Source organism: Cibotium barometz, chromosome 9 (genome assembly GCF_041138505.1).
Source record: "Cibotium barometz isolate CiBa-2024 chromosome 9, ASM4113850v1, whole genome shotgun sequence".
Lineage (NCBI taxonomy): Eukaryota > Viridiplantae > Streptophyta > Polypodiopsida > Cyatheales > Cibotiaceae > Cibotium > Cibotium barometz.
In genome coordinates, this window is record NC_141054.1 from 33,744,501 (window position 1) to 33,768,440 (window position 23,940).

Here is a 23,940-nt window from a genome sequence, read left to right on the forward strand (position 1 = left end):
TCCAAAATATTTTCATCACCATCGCCAAACCAACAACAAATATTAAAGAAGCAGGGAGAACATTCCAACACCGCTTCTTTAAAATATTAAAGAAGTAGGGGAATGTTCCAACACCGCTTCTTTAAAATATTAAAGAAGCAGGGGGAACGTTCCAACACTGCTTCTTTAAAATATTAAAGAAGCAGGGGGAACGTTCCAACACTGCTTCTTTAAAAACACAATTTTAAAATAAGTGACCACTATGAAAGTATATTCTCACACAATATACAGGCTCCAAAATATTATCATCACCGTCGCCAAACCAACAACATATATTAAAGAAGTAGGGGGAACATTCTAACACAATTTTAAAATAAGTGCCCACCATATATGTATATTCTCACATGATATATGGCTTTATAACAACTCACTATCTTCCACTTTCATCAACAAAAGTGTTATCTAAATGGGGAAATGGCATGTTATCGATTCCATGTCCTTTTAAAACATTGGCTTTTTTTCTTTATTAGCAACAATGAGAATGAATCATTAACTATTGAATACTTTTTACCATTAGGCTAGCATCAATGCCACCCTTGAACAATCTATTATGTCGTCTTTGTTTCTTCAAAACATTAATGAGAATGAATCATCCACCAACAATCGCATCATATGTTTGGATTAGCATCAATGACATAATCTGTGTTTATTTTACATAGTAATAATGCGATGTACGAGTGCTTCACATGCTAAGGTTTTCATCAATACCACCATTAAGCAAGGTGACCCTCCCTTGAGAAGAGCCACGGCAAAAAACAAAAGAGTTCGATTTATTAGGAAGTTGTCACTCACACCTTCACGTGATCGAGTTGTACAAACAATGGGTTTGTCAATGCAAGTCCGTTGTCTTAGTGCTCGAGATGTGGTGTTGTCCCCATACGGGGAAAGCAGTCACGTGATATTTGCTGACAGATCCCAGGTGTCAGACCAGTCATTGATAGGTGGGAATTTTGTCCTTACAGACGTATGCTTGTGAGCACTGGGGCATTCAAGTATGATGGGCTAGATGCCATTCTATGCTCCCTTGTGTAATTGTACACATGAGAAGAAACTAAGGCATTCTAGGTAACTCCACTACATGAGAGGCAACTAAGGGCAAAAAAGGCTGGCCGAGTCTTTTCGACTCTCGAGTCTGGGGGTTCCGTAAACTGTATAGTGCACTAAATCGCAATGTTATAAGTCTTCTCTCCCACAGCAGGCAGCATCTCAGAAGTTCGCGGGGACGACACGCTCTTCGAATCTGAATTTGCAAGACAGCAGACATGATGAGGCCTTCTCCGGCCGTTCATGGAGTTGGAGTCGCGAGCTCGTGAAAATGGGTTTGTCTGCTTTTTTTTTTTTGGTTGAGAGAAATGAATCTCGGTGCTTACCTGAACCCTATGGAGAGCTCCACAGCGCAGCGGAAGAGGCAGCGCTGCCGCTACGAGCCTCAAGGCCAAAGCTGGCTTTCAAGCTTGTTGCCAAAGCATGAGAAGGGCAGCATCAACAATGGGCTTCGCAGCATCCTGGAAACTAATTTTGAGACCGAAAAAAATAACTTGAGGATTTTTGCTCGCCCAAGGTTTGAAGCTGTACGGAGGAACCCCCTCTCAACGAGGACTTGGAGTTTTGGGGCCAAATCTACACGAGATGATGCCTCTAGGATGGCCCACACCGCTGTCCCGCTGCAGTCGAATGCCCCCCTCCGCTTCACACAGCGACAATCTCATGTCTTTGCTGCTGATCGTGAAGTTTCCGGTGGTCAGAGGGAGAGACAGGATCTGGAGAGGAGCATTGAAGCAATTCCATGGCAAAGCTGTCCTCCCCAAGCAGCAGCAGCAGCAGCAGCAGCACCACCACCAGCGCTACCTGCTGCCAACCAAGATGGCCACCTTGTAGAGCTTCACAAGATTACCTCCTCTAGCCCGAGGCAAGAACTTCCTGTGTATAAGAAGATATTAGAGGAGACCAACCTCAGGAACAGTCGTTTAAAATATCTGAATTCTCAGATTGGCTTGACAAAGTCTGCGTTGGACGCCATTCGGCACACCAAAGAGACACTCTTTCACTTAAGAATTAGGGATACTTCTGAGGACAAAGAGATAACAACGGTATGTTCAACAATGTTCCCACTCCTCCTGTGTTGTACATTACTGCATGGACAATTTTAGTGTGCCAAACGACAGGGCCTTTATGTGAATGACATAGCTAGCCATCATGTAATGTGCAGTCTATTGCTTTCACACCCCTATCAGAAGAGGAAGAAGAGGAGGTGCATCAGGCCTTGAATGGAGCAAATAGGTACTCTCTTCAGCAACTCTTACACACGAAGCCTTGAACTTTCCTCTGATGCTACAAACTTATAAGATCGGAGCACAGTGCTGCCAATATCAGTTCTGTTGAGAACTGTAGCTGCGCTGCCAAGTTGCAGGCAGTTTTGCTGAAAGGGAGCGGTTTTTGGGACATTGAAGCTAAGTTAAATCTGAATAACTTTTCACAGGCATGAAGTTCTTGCGAAGCATGAGCGGTCGAACATCGACTTAACAAGGGCAGCTATGCAGTGTTTGAAACCTGGAGTCTGGCTGAACGATGAAGTAAGTTTTCTTCTTTAAGAAACCTTTAGAATCCCTTCAGTAATGGGCGGGTAGTGGGACAGGCAAGAATATTTGTCCATCTGTGATGGGCGTGGAGTTGGACAAGCAAATTTTCTTGTCCATCCATGATGGGTGGAAAGTTGGACGAGTAAGATTGTAGTGATTTGATTACTCATTGAGTGTTTGTTGTCCCCACTACTACCAGGTCATAAATTTGTATCTGGAGCTGCTGAAGGAACGAGAGCTTCGAGAACCCAAAATTTATATGAAATGCCATTTTTTCAACACATTTTTTTTCAATAAGGTGTCTAATATTGCCTTAGTTTTGTCTGCCAGGCTGATCAAAATGTTTTGTTGCTTGCAAATTTGTTATTCTTTCAACAAAGGCTTATGAAGATTGTATTACAATAGTTTGCTTGTTTTTGTCACACTGTTCCAGCTCTACAAAGATGCACATTCCTATGATTTTAAAGCAGTTAGAAGATGGACAACACAGAAGAAGCTTGGGTATAATCTACTCGATTGTGACAAGGTATGACTTGTTTTACACTAAAGACTAGCAGTTGGGCTAAACTACATGTAAGCATTTCTGTACTTTCTTTTATTGTTGAAATTGTGTATTTCAGATTTTTGTTCCGATCCACAAAGACATCCATTGGTGCTTGGCGGTTATCAATGTGCGTGAAAAAAACCTTCAGTATCTTGATTCTCTCAAAGGGCACGATGGGAATGTCTTACAAGTTCTTGTAAGTGTTTAATTGATCTCAATTATCTGTACTGCTGGTATTTTCTAAATTTTCTGAGGGCCAAAGCTACCATGCCTCCCAGACAGACATCTGGTGGATTCTGAATGTTACATGATAGCTCGTGAGGCTTTGTGAGCTCCAGTGGATGCATTTTGTGACACCTTATGTTATGGGACATTCACGGTTGTTTTGAAAATGTTTTGTTACCCCTCCTTTATGTCTGAAACTTTTTGTACGTGCACAAAACTTTATTATGTGGAGCGATCGTCCTCTGAAGTTTTTGAATTCCACCCATTTCAAGTTTTAAAACCGTCTCCTGAAGCTTATCACATATTGGCAAGGCTCTTGAGACTTACTGTTGTTGGTCTCTAACCTATTGACAATGCAACACTATTTTTGCTTCTATTTAGGTGTACAGAACCTCCCCCTTATTTTTGAAACTTATTGAAATGTGTTTGTAAGTTCCAGAGGTTCTGTATAACCCTGGCGACATTCATGATCATCCTCAACTATGCACAAGCTATAGTATATTCTTTTGTTGGATCTTTGTTGTTAGTGCAGTTTGTGTCCTGGAGGCTGGTTTGGTTTAAGCAGATTATGAATGAAAAGAAGACATTCTGAAGGATGCCAATTCAGGCTACAGGCCACACTCGGGCAGAGGATCTGTGGCCAGCATCAGCACCTGAAGAAGGGCAGCTGAATTGGAAGACAGGGTGATGGCGATGGCTGACAGAGTGGGAAGACAGGCTGGTGTGGGAAGGGGTTGCTGGGCTGCATGTCCGGACATGCGTGTGGGTGGCTAGACTGCATGTAAAAACCCTTGCTGGCTTCCCATGTCTGTCGTTCCTCTTGTTGCAGCTGTCCAGCCTGCTGTCCACTGTCCTGCAAGAATGCTAAAAGTTACTCTGTTGGCTGTGCAGGTTCATACTGCTGTTCTTCTGACACACACAAGGAGGGCAGACAGCTCTGGACAGACCACGTGCCTGTCTAGTTGGCCTTGTTGCTGCTGTCCAGCCCACTGTCTGTGCAGGATGCTACAAGTTCACGTTGTTGGTCACAATGCTGTTTTGCCAGCCCTGAGCACAGCTACTTGGGCTTTCAAACTTGTCTTTGTCTGCTATGGATAATGTGTGAGAATACCCATTCGTATTGTTGAGAAAGGGGTTTCAGGGACCCTCAAATAGGCGGGTGGGCATCCAAAATACATGTGATTACTATTGATCCTTGGAAGGCATTGGCACCTAAACTGAGTAGAGTCTTGGGACTATGTCCATTGTCTCAGATGACAGCAATTCCAGTGAAAACTGTGCATGTTTTGAGATTGCCAGATATTTCTCTTACCAAGTCACTAAAAGTCTCTTTGTGTGCTCCGCCATGGCTTTAACATGTAGCAAGCTTACATGTTCTAATCCATGGACTACTTAATTTGTTGGATAGTAAGCTTAGTCATAATAAAACTTGTGATTTGGACTGTTTCTTTTGGTTCGTTTTAGTCTAAATTTCATGTACAAAGTTTGATATTTGTTGAAAAGAGGAATTACATTTGTGATGTTTCTGAGCTTATTTTGACTTGGGTTCATACAGGTCTTTAGGTGGGAGAACATGTTTTAAGACTTGTTTAAAAATGTTTGTTTCCTCTACCATTAAGTAGATGACTAACCTCAGATTGATGATTAACTTTAGAGGGGTTGATTGAGGGAGGACACCTTATCATGGATCTAACTCGAGCATTAGCAATTGCAAGTTTTCTTTAACACGAGATCCTTAGCTTTTCGAGCTCCAAGTCAAAAGTTTTAGAGGTGTCTGCTCTTTGATTGAGCGCGGACTGTGGGTCTAACTTGTGCAGTACCTTTGGTAGCAATTTGCAATTTGCAATTTTGCTTAACAAAGATGCGATCATCAGCTATCTGAGCTCTAAGACAATCCTTCTTCTTTGTGTGTGTGTATGTAGTTGAAGGTACTTCACAAATGCCAAATTAGGAGCACAAACTTTGCTCAAGAAAGCTGTGAAGCTCTTGCATTTTGGCACCATAGTACTCTCGATGAGTGATGGCATCAACAGGAGATCTGCACCATCAACTTATCATATTATTTAACATTGCAATTAGCACAAGCTTGAAGATTTTGTATTTTAGAAATAGCCTGGCAAAGATAAGGGAGGGGTTGTGGTGATCCCCTCTTAAGGGCTCAGCGAAACTGAAGGAGTTGAGGCATCCTGCCCTACAATTGCAAACAAAAGCTCCTCACAGGGCTTTCTCTTGTTGCTGGCGACAGGGTCAGTGCACCACAGGCTTGTCGCGAAGAGGTGACTTGAACACGTTGAAATCTCTTCCTGTACATTGCGTGGGGTGCAGGTGGATCCAAACCGGACAACTCAATGCAGTGAAATTGTAAGTGAAGGTGGAGCCATTGAGGCTAGAAGGATAGAGACATGCTGCAAGAGTTCTCTGAGGAGGAAGATATGGGCTCATGGTGTGCTAGAGACTAGAGTTGATGCCACTTGACACAGATCACAAGTTGATAGGAAGCTCCTCATGGTATTCCTTGTGCAGGCTCGGGAAGCAGATTGCCAGATTTTGTGAGTGAGAAGCTGTGTTGCCATTGATAAAATAATGCTGTAGCACTGTGTAATGTGAGGGGGTTTATCTGAAGAACACTGTAGCTAGTGATTTGGGAGTCCAACTGTTTCCTAACTGGTAGTTATGACAGTCAAAAAATTGAATGTCAGTAATGTGCCCCTGTTTGTTGAGCAAAGTGGCGTGCAGATTATTTTTTGAGGTTGGCCACTGGCTGGTCTAGCTTTGTGAGATGCTGCCCACAAAGATAGCAAAGCTTCTGAAGGTGAAAGGAGCTGAACGTTTGCTGTCAAAATAGTGTAGTTGAGGATAGCCATGATTGGAAGCATCGGAGCAGCTGCCATGGGGTCCTTCTGAGGTAGGAGAAAGAAGGGTAATTAATTTCCTAGGGCGAACATACCATGTCTATGACGAGGCTAATGAAGGGAGGAAGAGAGAGAGCTGAAAAGATGGCAAAAAGGAAAGGCAGAAGAGAGGGGTTAAGGGAACGAAACAGCGAGGAAGAGGGGGAGGGGGGGGGTGTGTCCAAGACTCCAAGGGACTGGTGAAGTGCTGCCTGAGCAGCGGGCAAACAATGACAGTGTTCTGATGTTACTTCCCTCCTATGTATAGCAATGGCAGGTTGGGTGCCTGCGTGGGCAAAGACCGCCCAGAAGAAGGCGCCCAAGGCAGACAGGTCTGAATGACCCAGGCTGGGCAGCAGTGTGGAAACAGGCCAGGAAGCAAGGCAGACAGCAGCATACAGCGTGGACTGTTGCAACAGCCACAGTAGCTGAATGGCACAGACCTGAAGAGTCCCACAGGGTTCCCCAGTGGTTGAGTGGTTATAACTGAAAAAAATCATGAGGACTTCAGCCTGTAAGTAAGACCTTCAGATCCACAATTCATCAATTAATTAGTTAATTGGGCTTCATCTTTGTGAATTGAGCAGTCAGAGGGTGCAGGAGTATGTGTGTGCTTGAGGGAAGCAGGGTGTTCATCAACCAGGGTTTACTTCTGGGATTGACCACCTTCTAGGGATATACTTTCTAGGGATATACTTACATTTGTTGTATGGAAAGTTTTTGTAATTTATTCAACATGCTAGAGTAGACTACTTGTGTATGAAGTTTTGTCAAGTCTTCTGCTGTTCATCTTTCTTTGTTAGCACTCTCATAGCACTAGTACTAAGTTACAAGTAGGCCAAACCTGACTTTCGTCTGGATGTGGGCGAGTTGCCACCCCTTTAACTGGCCCATTTTATATTTTGTACCTTGATGTGGCTCCAAAGGGACCAGATATCCATGTAGCTCACTTGATGCAACTATGTAAACACGTTTTTGTGTGAGAGCTGAGTATCTCCGAGATCTGCACTTAACTGAAGGAGATAGGCTTTAAAAAAAAAATCAAGACGTCTATAAGGTAAAATTCTCTCTAGATGTTTGGCATTTAGCGTTTTCAATCAATGTGACATCCCAGTGAGTCTGTACCTAAAGATTTGTACACGTGTGTTTGTGCAGTACTGTACATTTGGGGTGAGCTTGGTAATGTTATTTGCAAAGTCGTGCATATATACTTTTCCTGCCTAATAAATGTCACTAGAACAGCACATCTACATACAAGATATTTAGTGTCAGCTCAGATGACGTTTTAAACACCTAATTTGATGTGCTTTTTTTGTTGGATTTGTCTTCAATAGTCATGTTAAATTCCTGATTGAGTACTGATTTTTTTCCTTTGTCAAATATTGCAAAGATAGGCTCACTGCTATGTGATTTGGTTGTCATGTTTTCTTGCAGGCAAGATATTTAAAAGATGAAGCAAAGGACAAACAAAATCAAAATTTGGATGTGAGCACCTGGGATCTTGATTATCCCAAAGACATACCTGAACAACTGAATGGGTATTCGAAACTAGAATTTCAGACTGATTAAGTGAAAAAGTAAAAGCAAATATGGTGATAGAGAAGATTTTTAAATAGCTCTTGGTCAGCCTTCATATTATTGATTGTCATATAGCTCAATAACTTAGGTATCTCATGGAATAGGCCGTTTGAAATGATTTTGGAGGATGCCTGCTTTTGGTGTCTATATGGTGGTGATACCTGCAAAAAATTGTGTTGCTGTAGAGTTTCTAAATGGGAAGAACTGGGAATCGGCTGCTTGCTGTTGAAATAATGATGTAGCATTGATATAGTCTAAGGATGGACAACTATAAATTTGGAGGGTGGCTACATAAGAGAACATGGCCTCTAGCCAGATCTTGGGTGTGTTGGACACTTTACATCTTCAGGCTAGACAGTGCACTAGTGGGCATATCTAGGGTTTATGGACCTAACATTGGTATTGGAGCCAGATCTGCTGGCTTGAAGCATGAGGAACTCCAAGGGAAAATCCTCCAGATTCAGGCCAAGAGGCTTGTTTCTCATTCTACAAGGTCTAAGGTGGTATGGACACTCAGGACAGAGAACGGAAAGGAACATAGCATGAAAGGAGAAGATGGCGCGGTTGGGTGTGCGCGGAGTGGTATCTTCATATCCATGAAAAAGCAAGTGCTTTTTGCCGTGTACATGTTGAGTTTTGTTGGTGCTTTTGTGGTCTTTGATGCACGTGGAATTGGGGTTTCTTATAAGGCCTGGTTGTGGAACTGAGAAGAGGGTGTGGCTGTCCAGAATCTGTGTGCAGAAGGCTGGTTACCCTTAACAGGCTGAGTGTTGTGCGCAACCTCCACGGGAGCAGCACGCACAAAATTTGAACTTGTTTAGGGTGTGCTGCAGCCTACTGCCTGTATGCTATGGGATAGTTCAGCAGTGCTTTTTAGGTGTCCATGGTTGATTGGGAACTTCCATGTGCATGGGTGACCTGCTTGGAGAAGTGTGCAGTAAAGAAGAGGCGTGGATAGGGACTGGCTGTGCAGGCTGTACACATGGGCATGCCCACGCTTTTGTGTGGGCGTTTAGACTTGGGCTGCCTGTGGTCGACGAGCTATAGGCACACCACAGGTACTACATGGCCTCTCCCAAAAAGCAAGTGCGTGGAGTTATTTTGGGTGTACATGATTAAAATTGTTTTTTAATACTTTAAATACCTAAGAAATGGGGGCAAAGAGTGTATTATTGATGGACGCATGCTTTTTAGTAATTTTTGGATTTTTCTGGAAACACTCATCTTGGCCCCTCGTGTGATTAAGTGTGGGCTGCTGATAAACTGCAGTGGGCATGGGTTTGTGTTGTAAAAGCACACTTCATTGCTAAAAAGCACTGGGCGATCATCTCTCCTCCCTTACTGAACCTCATGCATGTTTTTCTACTACTGATTTTTTCACTTAAAGCTAGCGCCAGTAATCTCCAGGCACTTTTTGATACCATTTTCTTGGCTGAACATTTAGGTGGGGCAGCTTTAGTTGTGGACACGCTTGGACAGCGGGATTGACTTTGTAAGCAACAGGTTGTGGACAGCTTGTAGCGATGTACTTTTTACGCCGATGGTTGACCAGCTTGGCCTATGGAACGTGTGGCTACTAATGACTTGGAGTCAGTGAAGCCACCAAGATGGCTTGAACTCTATCCAAGAGTCCCAGGAATCGGCCGTTCCGGCCATGTGGACCAGAGAAATTCCCATCCCATCCCGTGCCGTTCTTGTTTCCATTCCCCTGTTTCGGTTATTTTGACATTATGTCGTTTCACTTCTGTTCTATACCCGTTCCTGTTCCGTACTACACTCCTGTTCCTGTTCCTGTTCCATGCAACTATGCTCTATCCTCTGCCTGTTGCTTTGCAAGAGGACGACTAGGAAAGCGTGGTCCAGAAGCTCACGGGGTTGGACATGACTGAGCCTGAAGTTGATGAACCACAGTCCCGATGATCACAGAAAGATGGACAATTTGTGGCAGGAGGTTCTTGTTAGGTGGGATTAATGTAAGGACCCACATGTTATTGCATGGTCCAACGTGGCTTGATAAAGCCGATTTCATAGAACCAGAATTTTGATGGACTGTTCGCTTGTGTACTTATGTACTTTTTGTAAAAACCCCCCATTTAATGAATTTAATTTTGAGGTCTATTGATTGTCAATTTGTGTGGTGAGTCCAATTTTAAAACTCCATCCATGCCTTCTATGTTGTGAATTGTATATTCATGACAGTGGGTAGAAGTGCTATATTTCGGTGGTGCTTGCTCCCAAATCGTGGCTTGATATGATCCGTCCATATGCCATGATTTTCATCAAGAGGGGTGATGTGGGGGCAAACCGGAGATCAAACCCTTTAAAGGGGTGGAGAGATGATACCAAGACCACTGTATCCATTGTATGACCCATGCAGTTAATGGGTGGCCGAGTGTACGGAGGTCTAGACCTAGAAAGCTGAGGGTCTTCGAGTGCGGAGCTATAAGGTTGCGAGGGACCTTTTACCTAGACAGTTTACCGGTGGCTAGATATTGGCATGGTTGGGAAGCTGAGGTTGTGGACATGGTGGTATCTTTTATATTTGAGTTTAGAAGGGTTGGACTGGCGTGGCACTAGGTTGATCTATAGGTTTTTGACCATGGCATCCAGAGGAAGGTTTGGTTGCATCAAGGTCCAGTCCTAGGGGAAAACTGGCCGTTCCACCTTAGACTTGTGTACCTAACGGGGTTTTACATGGATTATGTCTTGGTGGTATGGGACGCCAGGATCTATTTCATGTAGAGTTTGCCGATGCTTCTAAGTCTTTAGACACAGATGCCTATGCTTTTATGGATAGCTAACCCTGTGAGGAGTGATGCCAATTTGTGAGGGACGACAAGAAAACAGATATTCTTGGGTGTCTTAAGCATGGCATTCACTAGAGTTGTGTAAACCTTTGGGAATACTGGCCTACGCCAGCAAGTGCTTTGAAAACATCGAATTCATCACATACTCTCTCTTGTGATGGCCAAACTGATGTAAAAGCTTGTACCTTGTGTACAAAGAGGGAGCCTTAGTTTTGCATCAAAGGATTTCATGAGATAGGTCCAAATTCTCACAAGAGCAAGAAATTTGATTGAGTAAAGGTTTAACCTTCAGCCTAACCCTGGGACAAGTAATCAACTCCACTCCCTCAACAAGAGGCTTGCTTCCACTCACAAGGAAGTACAAATCTCACCCAATCCATGTCCATGGTGTGCACCCTCATAAAACAGGTGGATTTCCCTGTGATTTCTAGAATCCACGGATCGAGTGCCTCCATGGAATTTCATCCACCCATGATGCACCAGATGCTTCCATAGAACCAATGCCACCTCGAAGCATCACTGATCTTTGTGGGATCCTCAATCAAAAGCATCACAAAGTCGGTAAATCACTGACGTCCCAAAACCTAGGGCACAACCAAATGGTCTCTAAATCAAAGTCTCAAACTTAGAAGTTCTCAATCTTCTCAGGTCTTATGTAGTCCCTAAGATTCAATCAGTTGCGTCTTGATAGGAAAATTGGAAGAAGTGGTTGATAGGATCTCTTTGATTCCGGGGCTTATTATATTGTTATGCAAAGTCTCCAAGCTTTGTTGAGATTCTAGTACTAAGTAACCTGTGACATGAGGAAGCTATTGTGAAAAGCTTGCCTTGAGTTCACACCCGATTTGAAGGGGTGAAAAGTGGCTTGGACCAGTTTATCTGAGTTGAGACAAGCTACTTAGAGTTTTTGCATTTCGAATCCAGAAGTGCTTATCGCCTTATTATGGATTGCACTGGAAATGCGAGATGACTCGAGTAGTTGGGCCTTTTGGGCCAAGATTTTGATGCAACTTGGGAGAACAAGTTGCTATGAGCTATGGGCTCAGAGGTATTGGTTTAGCTTCTTGAGGGTTTGGGAGTTTTGTTTTTTTTTTCTAGGAAAAAGATCCTTCTATTAGTTATACTGAGAAAAACAACCAAAATGGCTAAGTACAAATCCGTCCCCAAATGGGAAACGAGAGTCAAGATGAATAAAAGGGGAGGATGCAATTCTCCTCCGGCTGGCCGCTCTAGGAGAAGAAGGCTATCTCATACTATGGGGGGAGGGGGAAATAACCACATAGGTGGTTTGTAATGCCATGTGGGCTTGTCACCACTATCTGTAAGAAAGGGACTATGCCACCAAATCTTCATGCGGTTTGAGCCACTCTGAAGTTGCCCCCACTTGACCTTGGAAGGTATGAATGATATCGAGCCACATGCTCCGGATAGACTCCATTGGCGGGGTGAGGGTGCCTTGGATGCATTGAGCACTCCATATATGCGACTATACTACTGCAAATCTCCCATCTGTGGCTAGAACACGGAGTCCAGCGACTTGTAGGAGAAGCTGGAACTGGCACTGTAGAAATACAAAGGTGAGAGACTCGAAGGGCTAGTCCCCCACCTTCCTCCTCATATGGCATGATGATCGCGACCTCAGTGGCCCAAGCATTGGGAGTTCTTTTTTTGCAAGCTTTTCTATACGTGTAGGGATCTCCACTAAGGACTTCCATAGGAACATATTCTCTGTGAGAACAGTTTCTGGTGGAAGAGAGGAGATTGAGATAAGGAGAGAAGGTTGATTGTTAAGTGTGCCATACCAGAAGCTAGTTGAAATTTTTTCGTAACAGTCAGAGATTGATTGAATTTTTGCACCTTTACGGGAAAAACTCTATGTCTCATGGTAACTAGGGCCAAATCTAGCGGTGGAAGGAGCAATTTCCGGTTGAAAGACGTGGAGAAACAGGAGGGTCTACTAACTGTTGAACTGATTTGGAACAGGGCCTCAGTTCAACCCTTGATTTGAGGTGTTGACAGAGGGCCTTGTGATCGAATCGTGGTACTTTCAGGTACTAGTTGTGGAGCAACATGGGTTGCTTTCCTGCATATTGGGTTTTGCTAGATGACTTTTCTTGTGCATGGATGCATATATCACATGGTGTAACATGGCTTTGAGAAAGAGCTATTGGTAGGTTGTATAATAAGTGGATATGGTGCAAAGGTCTATGAATATTGTAGTGGTGAATGTGTAAAAATTAAAGGTATTAGAATAATTAAGTGCTAAGAGCACACTTGTGATGTGCACGCCCGTGCCATGGCTAATCTTCAGCATGAACTGGCTTAATCCCTGATTAGTTCATCAACATCATCATTAACATCATCAGTAGCAAAGCATCGGAACCATAATCTTCATCATCATTGTAAGCATCAGCATCAAGACCATCAGCATCATCATCAGATTCAGCAGCATAAATACCATCGTCAGCATAGTCATCGTGGACATGGGGTTGGGAACCCTGTCGGCAGCCAACAGGGGGGATTCAGCCTGCTGTCGGCAGCCAATAGGGGACTCAGTGGCCTGTCAGCAGGGCATCATGTGGAGCCAAGCGCAGCATTAAAGCAAAATATTCTTGTTTATTTGTCCAAGACAAACAGGCCGACAGGTGGACAGCTGGCTGACTGCAGCCTCACAGATATATATAAACATAAATCATATTTCAGCATGATTTATTCAGTCATTCAGTCATTCTTCATCATTCATTCATCTAGAATCAGTAGACCCATGTAGAAGTGGTCTAGGTCACCCCTATGGGGCTGACCATGGCCCTACATCATGTACAAGCATCAAGTTACCTTTTTGTACCATAGTAATACAAGAAAACCTGACACCTAATCTCTCTCCTCATCATCTCTCTTGTCACGTGCATCCCGCACTTGGATGCCACGTAGACATTTCTGAACAGAAGGTGCAGGACCTGGGATGGTGAACTGGTCCCATGTGAACCCAGTCCGGGACGAGTCAGCCAGGGATCCATCTCAGTCGTCCGAGGTCAGGTGTACATTGTCCTGCACATGAGTCCAAGGTCAGGTGTGCACTGTCCTCCTGCACATGAAGCAGTGCCAGTCCGCGCTGTGAGTCTCCCTCTGGAATGATGTCAGATGTTCTGTGTATCTGGTTTGCAACTGGATGCCAGGCCTCTATAGGCATGTAGGTTTGCATGTAGAGATGGGGCCAGCCCGTAGGGCTACCCCAGTGCGAAGATTTGCACTTGCACTTGTAGTGTGGGCATGGGGGAGGTGTAGAACCACCCCCAAGGGGCCAGGAGGGCCCAAGCTGTGCCCACCAGCCATGGCATGGGCTGGAAGGGCTGTCGGCCAGCTTTACTGCTGCTGGACAGGCAGCCGACAGGGTTGGAAACCCTAACCAGCAGGTCAGCCAGGTGTAGGGGCAGTCCCACACCCATGCGCAGCCTGGTACTGTCCCACACAAGCATAAGCGCAGGTTGGACAGCATTTATTATAGTGTGAATTCAGTTTATTGAATAATACCCAGTCGTGGAGCTTTCTGAAGCTGGCCGACTGGATGCAAAAGGGGGTATAAAAGCCCAGCCAAGAATTCAATGAGATCATCTCATAATTCACCAAGTGCATCAAGCAAACAAGGGCCAGGACAGCCAAGAGGTTGCTAACGCAAAGGGGTGAAGGACTGAAGGTCAAGGGCAGGTTTTCCAGCCAAGAAAAGGTCAAGTACTTTGTATTTGTTTTCAGATTTACATCATTCTAATAAAGCAAATACACCATCCGTGGTGGGGGCCCTACAGAGGGTAATTGGGACCCAATACTGTGTCCTCTCCATCTCCCCTTTCTCTCTCTATTTTCTGCACATCACCTCTCAGTTTGTGCGTTAATTCCGTCGCGAAAAGAGTGCTGATTTCTGAGTTTTGAAGTACCGATCCTTCTCCGAAGCTTCCGCATATTACAGTGGTATCAGAGTCTACTTCAAGGACCAAGATTCAGCAAAGAAAACCAGAAAATTTTTTCGCTCGTGTGGTTGGTTTTTAGACGCCGGTGGACTACCCCTTTCGGAGTGATTCCTGTCCCTCGAAGGACGGTTGGTTTTTAGCCTCCGGAAGCCTCCGGAAGTCTCCCACACAGATAGTGGATGGTCAGATTGCGTTCCGGAAAGGAATTGCATTTTCCCGCTATGGCGAGCTTTGGCGACGAGAGAGAACCAGAACCATGGGACCACAGTGCACCAGGCAGCCCAGCGAGGGCACCCGGCTTGAGTGTCACAGACATGTTCCAGCAGATGATGCGAGCAATCGCAGACCAGACAACCAAGTTGGATGAGCAAAAGGCGCGGATTTTGGCTCTGGAGGAGCGTTCTCGCTCTCCAGCGTCGCGTTTTCCATCTCCTCCTCCCTCTCCTTCCGTACCCCAGGTACCAGATCCTCGTCACAGGGACCCTCTCGAGGGGTCACAGCCGCAGCCAAGCTCCTTGCTTGAGATGCAGATGCGTGCATTGGAGATTCGACAACGAGAAGACGACGCCATGCGACGAGTGGAACACGAGCGTTACCTCAGAGCTTTGGACGCCAGATTGACACCGGCGGCGCCCTCTAATCATTTTCCCGAGAAAATGAATTTCAGTAAGTATAATGGTAAACTCGATCCCACTACTCTTTATTCATGGTTACATCAATTTGAAGCTTACTTTGCCGCAGTTAGGAAAACAGATATTGACAAAGTGATCTTAGCTAGTTGGTACTTGGAAGGTGAGGCCATTCCTTGGTGGACTCAGTGGGCTCATGTCCACACCAGAGCAGGTATGGCAGCTTATGTGTGGGACGAGTTCGTCCGCGACCTTAAGCAGCGGTTTCTACCGCCCCACTACCTTGAGCGACTCGAAGACGAGTTCAGGGGAGCGCGTCAGAACGCGCAACCAGTCCTTCAGTTTGCCAATAAAATTTCGACCTTGTGTCTACAATTAGGCTTATCTGATTCGGACAAGAAAGGGCAGTTTTTGTATGGCCTGGACACGTAAATCCAATGGGAGGTGCGTATGTTTAGGCCAGCCACCTTTGAGGACGCACTCTCGCTTGCGCAGAGTGCCGAAATGAAACACAATGGTGGCAAGCCCAAGACTTCCCAGCCGGCTTCTCCCAAGGCTAACGCCTCGGGGGGCAAAAGGCAGAACCAGACGGGGTCTTCCCCAGGACAGAGCCCGGGAGCCTCTGGCTCCAAGAACTCGAACAATGCGTCTAAGCTTACTCCAGACCAGAAAGCGGAGGCAGGCAAGACAGGTGGCAAGTTGAGTGCTGAGGAGCTTGCTCAGTACAGGAAGGAGGGTAGATGTTTCTTTTGTCACACAAAAGGACATACTTCTCGGGATTGTCCGAAGAAGCCTCCAAAGGCCGCCGCCGCCTCCACAGCTTCCGTGGTGAGCACAGCTCCCACACAGACCCCCGCGGCTACCCCTAGTTCTTCAACCCCCGATGCTTCAGTTGGAGCAATTATTAGCCGGGAGCTCGAAGATAAGCAGAAGGGCGTCCATGACCAGGAGTATGAGCGCAACGAATTGCTCAAGTCCTTTGGCTACTTAGGTGGCCAGAGAGTCATTGTCTTGTTTGACAGCGGCAGCACGGAGGATGTGGTGACGGAACAGGCCGCTAGGCGTGCCCGTTTCGAGCTGACTCCGGTGGACAAACAGGTTGAGGGTTTTAGCACAGGTATGACAACGAGCGTCAAGTATGAAGCTCTAGGTGCTAAGTTAGTGATTCAGGGCATAGAGTTTGTGCGTGACTTTATGATTGCCCCTCTTGTAGGAGCAAACATAATTTTGGGTATCCAGTGGTTTCACAAGTTTCTTCCTGATATCAAGTGGGACAAGCACATGTTCCAGATCGATCGGAATGTGTCAAACACCCCGGTGACCATTAAGTGTGAGCCAGGTATTCCAAACTTTCCGCTCATAAGCCACTTGCAGGCTAAGCGAGCAGTTAGGAAAGGCGCACAGTGTGCGATGATTTACATCCAGACAGCCCAGACGGTGGCCAGTGCTTCCGAGAAGTACTCGGTTCTCCATGAAAAGTTCCAAAAGATTTTTCTTCGGGACAGCCTCCCTCCCTAGCTTCCCCCGTCCAGACCGGAGGATCACAAGATTGACCTCCTCCCAGGCTCGGAACCCCCGAGCAAGTTTCCGTATCGCCTTTCTAAGGCAATGGAATCGGAGTTGGACCGCCAACTCCAAGAATTGTTGCAAGCTGGCTTCATCCGCCCCAGCGTGTCGCCATTTGCAGCACCGATCTTGTTTGTCAAGAAGAAAGATGGGTCTTCTCGGTTGTGTGTCGATTATCGTGCACTCAACAAGCTGACTATCAAGAGCAGATTCCCGATGCCTCGATTTGACTATATTCTCGAGAGGCTGAATGGAGCTAAGGTGTTCTCTAAATTAGATTTAAAGAGTGGGTACCACCAGGTACGGATTGTAGAGGGGGACATCCCCAAAACAGCCTTCCGTACAGAACGGGCCCACTATGAATTTGTGGCCATGCCATTTGGTTTGACGAACGCCCCAGCTACATTTAACCGCATGATGATGCGTATTTTCCAGGAGTGGATTGGAGTGTGTGTGTTCATATTTCTGGACGACATACTCATATTTTCAGCTACAGTTGAGCAGCATGACATTGATGTGGAGAAAGTCCTTAAGTTGCTGGAAAGCAACGAGCTCTATGTCAATGAAAAGAAGTCAGAATTTTATCTGTTCCAGGTACATTACTTGGGATATATAATTAGTGCCGAAGGCATTCGACTTGATCCGGCTAAAGTGGCCGAGATTGTTAACTGGGAAGTACCTCAGACCGCTTATGACATTAGATCATTTGTGGGTATATGCCAGGCATATTCCACCCACATTGACAGGTTTTCTGATCTCTCGGCAGACCTCACCGATCTGCTAAAGGGAGTGAAAACAAGGAGGCAAAAGATTCGAATGACTCCACGAGGGTTGGAGGCATTCCAGAACCTCAAGGTGGCTTTGTCAGAAGCGCCTTGTTTAGCCCTTGCCTCGTGGGACGAACCATTTCAGGTGATCACCGATGCGAGTAACATCGCAATTGGGGGTGTATTGCAACAGAATGGTCATCCAGTAGCTTACATGTCTCGTAAGTTAAAAGAACTACTCAGTCTATGATCGTGAACTCCTAGCAGTTATACAGGCCTTGAAACATTGGAAACATTTCCTGTATGGCCGTGACTTTGAGGTTCGCACTGACCATCAGGCATTGCGCTGGATTCAGACGATGCCAAGTGCACAGTGGAGTGATCGACAACGCCGCTGGAGTCGGATATTCCAGCAGTTCGGTGGTATGATTGAGTACCTTCCAGGAAAGGCCAATCCAGTGGCCGATGCTTTGAGCAGGAAGGGACAAGTATCTGCGATTCAGACCACTAGACTTGACCTTTGTTGGTACAGGACTAGAAGACATGAAGCACACGTACACGGATTCCGAGGAATTCGGTACACAGTGGGAACAGGCTTTGGATGCCACAGGACCATGCCATTTTCTGATACGCGATGGTTGGCTTTTCTACAAAGGCCGACTATGTGTCATGAAATCATTCCGGGCAGCTCTTCTCCATGATGCCTATGACACCATTACAGGTGGTCATAGGGGCATGAATTCGACTCTGGAGAAATTAGAACGGCAATACTATTGGCCAAAGATGAGGCGTGATGTGTTTACATATGTACAACGCTGTGACATTTGTCAAAAGGTGAAAGCTCCTCGTGGAAAGAAGATAGGGTTGTTACAGCCTTTGCCAATTCCTGAGGGTCCTTTCCAAGACATTTCGATGGACTTTGTCACAAATCTGCCTCCCAGTCCGAGTAAGCGTAATACACAGTGTTTAACTATTGTTGATAGGTTCAGCAAATTTGTTATGCTTATTCCTTGCAGGGCCAATGTGACCGCCGAGGATGTTGCCCAGCTATTCATTCGGCATTGGTACCCGATTGGTGGGATTCCTAGGACCATAGTGTCAGACCGAGATGCCAAGTTTACCAGTCACTTTTGGAGGGCATTGTTTGATAATTTTGGTACTAAGTTGAATTTTTCCAGTGCATTCCACCCACAGACAGATGTCCAGACAGAGATATACAACCAGTTGGCCTTTGATGTGCTGAAATGTTATGTCCACGATCAGCAAGGTAAGTGGGAATCGTTTTTGCCCTTAGTTCAAGCTGTTTTGAATGACTCTTTTTCTTCAGCTATTGGCAGGACTCCATATGAGGCAGCGTTTGGAAGGCCTTTCCAGTCGTTGTTAACCAGGACTTCGTCTTCAGTACCGGAGGCGAACAGAGTGACGGAGTCTTACCAGGAGATCCTAGAGTCCGTTAAAGACAGGTTGGCTAAAGTGCAAGAGGCCTACACTCGACAGGCCAATAAAGACCGAAGGGACATGAAGTTTTCGAAAGGGGATTAGGTGTATCTTCGGATTATGAAGCAAAGATTAAAGCAGGTGGGCAAGCGATGCCCAAAGTTGTCTTTCAGGAGCTTCGGACCCTTTCCCATCCGGAAAAAGATTAATGAGGTGTCTATGCAGTTAAAGCTACCTCCGAGTTGGACTATGCACGATGTATTTCATGTCAGTTGGTTAAAGCCATATGCAGGTCCACCCCCTTCAGAGGTCAAAGACGAAGCGGAAATTATTGATGAAGCAGAAGTAAAGGTTCCAGAGCAGATCCTTCTGCACCGTTTCAAGCATGGCTCAGGCCGAAGACTACGACAGTTTCTCACGAAGTTTCAGGACCGAGGAACTCATGAAGCGGTATGGCTCGACAAAGAATTTTTCGAAGACTATCCAGCATTATTGACGGATTATTTGGAGGCTATGCAGCTTCCGTCAAGTTAAGCAGAAGGGGATGTCACGTGCATCCCGCACTTGGATGCCACGTAGACATTTCTGTAGAGAAGGTGCAGGACCTGGGATGGTGAACTGGTCCCATGTGAGCCCAGTCCGGGACGAGTCAGCCAGGGATCCATCTCAGTCGTCCGAGGTCAGGTGTACATTGTCCTGCACATGAGTCCAAGGTCAGGTGTGCACTGTCCTGCACATGAAGCAGTGCCAGTCCGCGCTGTGAGTCTCCCTCTGGAATGATGTCAGATGTTCTGTGTATCTGGTTTGCAACTGGATGCCAGGCCTCTATAGGCATGTAGGTTTGCATGTAGAGATGGGGCCAGCCCGTAGGGCTACCCGAGTGCGAAGATTTGCACTTGCACTTGTAGTGTGGGCATGGGGGAGGTGTAGAACCACCCCCAAGGGGCCAGGAGGGCCCAAGCTGTGCCCACCAGCCATGGCATGGGCTGGAAGGGCTGTCGGCCAGCTTTACTGCTGCTGGACAGGCAGCCGACAGGGTTGGAAACCCTAACCAGCAGGTCAGCCAGGTGTAGGGGCAGTCCCACACCCATGCGCAGCCTGGTACTGTCCCACACAAGCATAAGCGCAGGCTGGACAGCATTTATTATAGTGTGAATTCAGTTTATTGAATAATACCCAGTCGTGGAGCTTTCTGAAGCTGGCCGACTGGATGCAAAAGGGGGTATAAAAGCCCAGCCAAGAATTCAATGAGATCATCTCATAATTCACCAAGTGCATCAAGCAAACAAGGGCCAGGACAGCCAAGAGGTTGCTAACGCAAAGGGGTGAAGGACTGAAGGTCAAGGGCAGGTTTTCCAGCCAAGAAAAGGTCAAGTACTTTGTATTTGTTTTCAGATTTACATCATTCTAATAAAGCAAATACACCATCCGTGGTGGGGGCCCTACAGAGGGTAATTGGGACCCAATACTGTGTCCTCTCCATCTCCCCTTTCTCTCTCTATTTTCTGCACATCACCTTTCAGTTTGTGTGTTAATTCTGTCGCGAAAAGAGTGCTGATTTCTGAGTTTTGAAGTACTGATCCTTCTCCGAAGCTTCCGCATATTACATCTCTCCTCTGTCTTAATCTTGTGTTAATTAGCATCAATGTCCAACTGTCGGTCCACTGGGAAGGTGGGGAGTGTCGGGATCTTCACGTGTTTCTTAGCCATCTCAAGCAAATCTGCCATTTCAAGGGTTCACAAGCTCTTGTGAAGGGAGGGTGGGTGGGAAAAAAGAAGAGGAGGCGGCTGCAAATAGAATGCAAGGTGGCTGTCCAACGGTGATGGCCGCCTTCTACCCGATCTCCAAGTCCCGTACAGCCCAAACAGTCTCCAATCAGCACCTCAATCAGCAAACCCTTGACGTCCCGCTGTCTCCAAGCTTCAAGCCACCCGGGGCTCTGGTTCCATGTCAAAATGCACAACGGAAATGAAGACAACTGCTATATACACAGATGAAAGAGAGAGAGAAGCTTGTGTAACTCTGCTATATACACCCATAAAATCCCGGAAAAAATAGGAGGAGTGTGGGGGCAAGGTGCCATTTTATATGGCCCCTGGCTACTGGTCGGCCAGCCCATAAACAGGCCGACAGTAGCTTGGTTGCTCATGACTGCCACCTGGACTAGCAAATACCTGGTCGGCCAGGTGCATGCAGTTGGCCATGATTGCAGGACACAAGTCGGGTACAAAAGACACAGTCGGCCAGCATATGGGGCAGCCGACAGCCCATACTCAGCTCCTGAAAAATAGGGAAAAAATACGGAGAGAGGGGAAAAAATGGGAAGACACTAATACGGGTGGGCACACCCACAACAGAGGCCCTGACATAGTGTATAGACAGGAGATGACTGCTAACAGAAGCTAGACGGCGGAGAGAAAAAGAAGATAGACGGGACTATGAGGAAGCCCAATGTAGGCTTGAAGAAGACCGACGTCGGGCTGAACTCTCCGCTCGGGAGCACCAACGAGAGCTCGATCGAGAGCGCATGTTACTCGAACACACCAATGGGAAAAAGAGGCCTTGCATTTGAAATATCAGCACCTCTCTTCAGTTTCCCTATCCATAGGTACCACCAGCGAGAATTCCGCGACATCAACAACCATCATCCGAACTCAACCAAATTTTAGTAAGTATGATGGAAAGTGTGATCATTTAGCTGTCAATCAATTTATTCATCAATTTAATGCTTATTTTCCATTGGCAAAGCTAACAGATCCTCAAGACAAAGTCCACGTAGCAGCTCCCTGTTAGAAGTCATCTCCTGTCTTTACTGAGACACCAGGGCCTCTGTTGTGGGTGTGTCCGCTCTTTTAGGTGTTTTCTCATTTTTCCTCACTCTCCGAATTTTTCCCTATTTTTCTATGGCTTGGGTGGCTGCTCTGTGGTGGTTGGAGTACACAGATGCTTGGCTGACTGATGCTTCAAGTCCTATGAGCTGGTCGACTTGATACAGTTGGCCGATTGGGTGCTTTCAGCAAGTCGTGGAGATACAGGCCCTGTCGGCTGTCCCTGAAGCAGGCCGACTGCTTCTTTGGGGCCATATAAAATGGCCCCATAGCCCCTTGCCATATTCATCTTGTATCATTCCGGGATCTTGTGTATATAGAGCAGAGTTACATGCCTATCTCTCTCCTTCTCTTGTGTTGTCTATTTTCTGCACTCTACTTGCTCGTGGTCTTAGATTTGGTTATCATCTCCGTTGCGTATTTTGACATGGTATCAGAGCCCTAGGCTCTTGATAGATCTTGGGAGTTGTGTGAGCAAGAGGGGGATTGTTGCATTGCTGATTGGTGTATTGTTTGGGACTATTTGGGAAGAGAAGAAGCAAGAGGACGGCGGGCTGAATTGCTGGACAGCCACTTGCAGGTATAAGTTTTTTTTCCCCCACCCACCCACCCTTTTCAGTTACATCCTCGCAATGGCAGATTTGTTAGAGATAGCTGAGAAGCATGTGAAGATCCCAACACTCCCCACGTTCCCGGTGGACCGTTAGTTGGACAGGAACAATTACGGCATATGGAAGGTTATGATGGAATCTGTGTTGGAGTCATATGACCTTGCTGATTTCATCGTTGTCGGGGTTCCACGGCCGGAAGCAGAGGAAGGGGAGTTACAGTCAACCAGAAAGGACCGGGAGGCACAGGCACCGTTGTGGGATCGTGTCAACGCTAGGGTCTGTTCATTTATCTTCCTCAACTGCACACAACAAGTAATCAATCATGTAAAGCATATGACGCTGGCCAGAGGCATATGGCAGCACTTGGCTTCTCTTTATAACAGGGTATCGCCCATGAAGAGGATTTCCTTGGAAGTACAGATGCGGGTTATGAACCCTGCAAAGTCGTCGACGATGCGGGAGCATATTAACAAGCTGCAGGCCCTTCATCAGGAAGTCCTTCAGGCTGGGAAGGAGATATCATCAGAAGATATAGCCATCACTTTGCTGTCCCACTTGCCTTCTCAGTATTCTGCTTTCTACTCTTCTTTGATTACTAGTGGCAGGCTCAGCACCATTACGTGGGGGGAGCTTGTGCCCATGGTCTTGGACCAGGAGGAACAATTCACGAACCCTCCTCACAGGGGAGGTTCGGAGGCCTTAACTGGCCAACGATCGAAAGGCCGGAATAACAAGAAGGGCAAAAGGAAGGCTTCATCGGAGAAGTCTTCTGAGAATAAGCTTGACATGGATCGAGAGAAACTGAAGGCCGAGAGGTCCTGCAATGATTGTGGCGAGAAAGGCCACTATTGGAGGAAGTGTCCTAAGCGGACTGGGAAGAGTGCTGATTGTTCAGCCTCAGCTGCAAAGACTCTGGTAGTTGTGCACTTAGAGATGATGGACTCAGATGCTTCATCGTCTTCGAGCGAGGAGGCAGTTGGCTTCACCGCAAAGGATACCCGGGAATGGATTCTTGACAGTGGTGCTTCCAGGCATATGACTCCTTTCCAAGACTCGCATCTTCATTGGTGACAACTCCACCATTTCAATACACAATGAGGGCCGAATGGAGATTGTTCCCGACAGCAAGGGGGGTAAGCATTCCTCCCGTGTTCTTTACGTCCCTGCTCTTGGTTTTCATCTTCTGTCAGTGCATGAAGTATGCAAGACTGGCTTTCGGGTGGAATTTGAGGAGCATTGAGTTGCTCTACGGGACCGTGAGACTGGCCATGTTGTTTGGGAAGGCGGTGTGGAGAATGGTATCTACAAGCTCTCTACACTCTCCTCGTTGACAGGTTCTCAGGTCGGAGATCTGTGGCACTTTCAGTTTGGCCACTGAAATGTGGATGCACTGCGACGAGCTTTCCGGGACCAGATGGTGGTTGGCTTGCCAGATGTTGGCAGCAGGCAAGGACGTTGCAGTTCTTGCATATG

The 23,940-nt window shown here is 46.3% G+C and overlaps 1 protein-coding gene across 4 annotated transcripts in view; it reads left to right on the forward strand.

Annotated features, from left to right (window-relative positions):
* Positions 1–1,114: 1,114 nt before the first annotated feature.
* The window catches only part of LOC147635504 (ubiquitin-like-specific protease ESD4), an 85,023-nt gene continuing 62,197 nt past the window's right edge, over positions 1,115–23,940 (forward strand). For 2 of the 4 annotated variants that reach the window (XM_086802808.1, XM_086802809.1), the window contains exons 1-7: positions 1,115–2,129; positions 2,249–2,319; positions 2,519–2,612; positions 2,818–2,916; positions 3,052–3,144; positions 3,239–3,358; positions 7,713–7,816. In XM_086802808.1, the coding sequence (XP_086658934.1) occupies positions 1,392–2,129; positions 2,249–2,319; positions 2,519–2,612; positions 2,818–2,916; positions 3,052–3,144; positions 3,239–3,358; positions 7,713–7,816 (1,319 nt within the window). In that variant the 5' untranslated portion in view covers positions 1,115–1,391. Of the gene's footprint in view, positions 2,130–2,248; positions 2,320–2,518; positions 2,613–2,817; positions 2,917–3,051; positions 3,145–3,238; positions 4,169–4,278; positions 4,836–7,712; positions 7,817–23,940 lie in introns of those variants that run through there. The other 2 variants (XR_015266660.1, XR_015266661.1) reach the window with 2 other exon arrangements.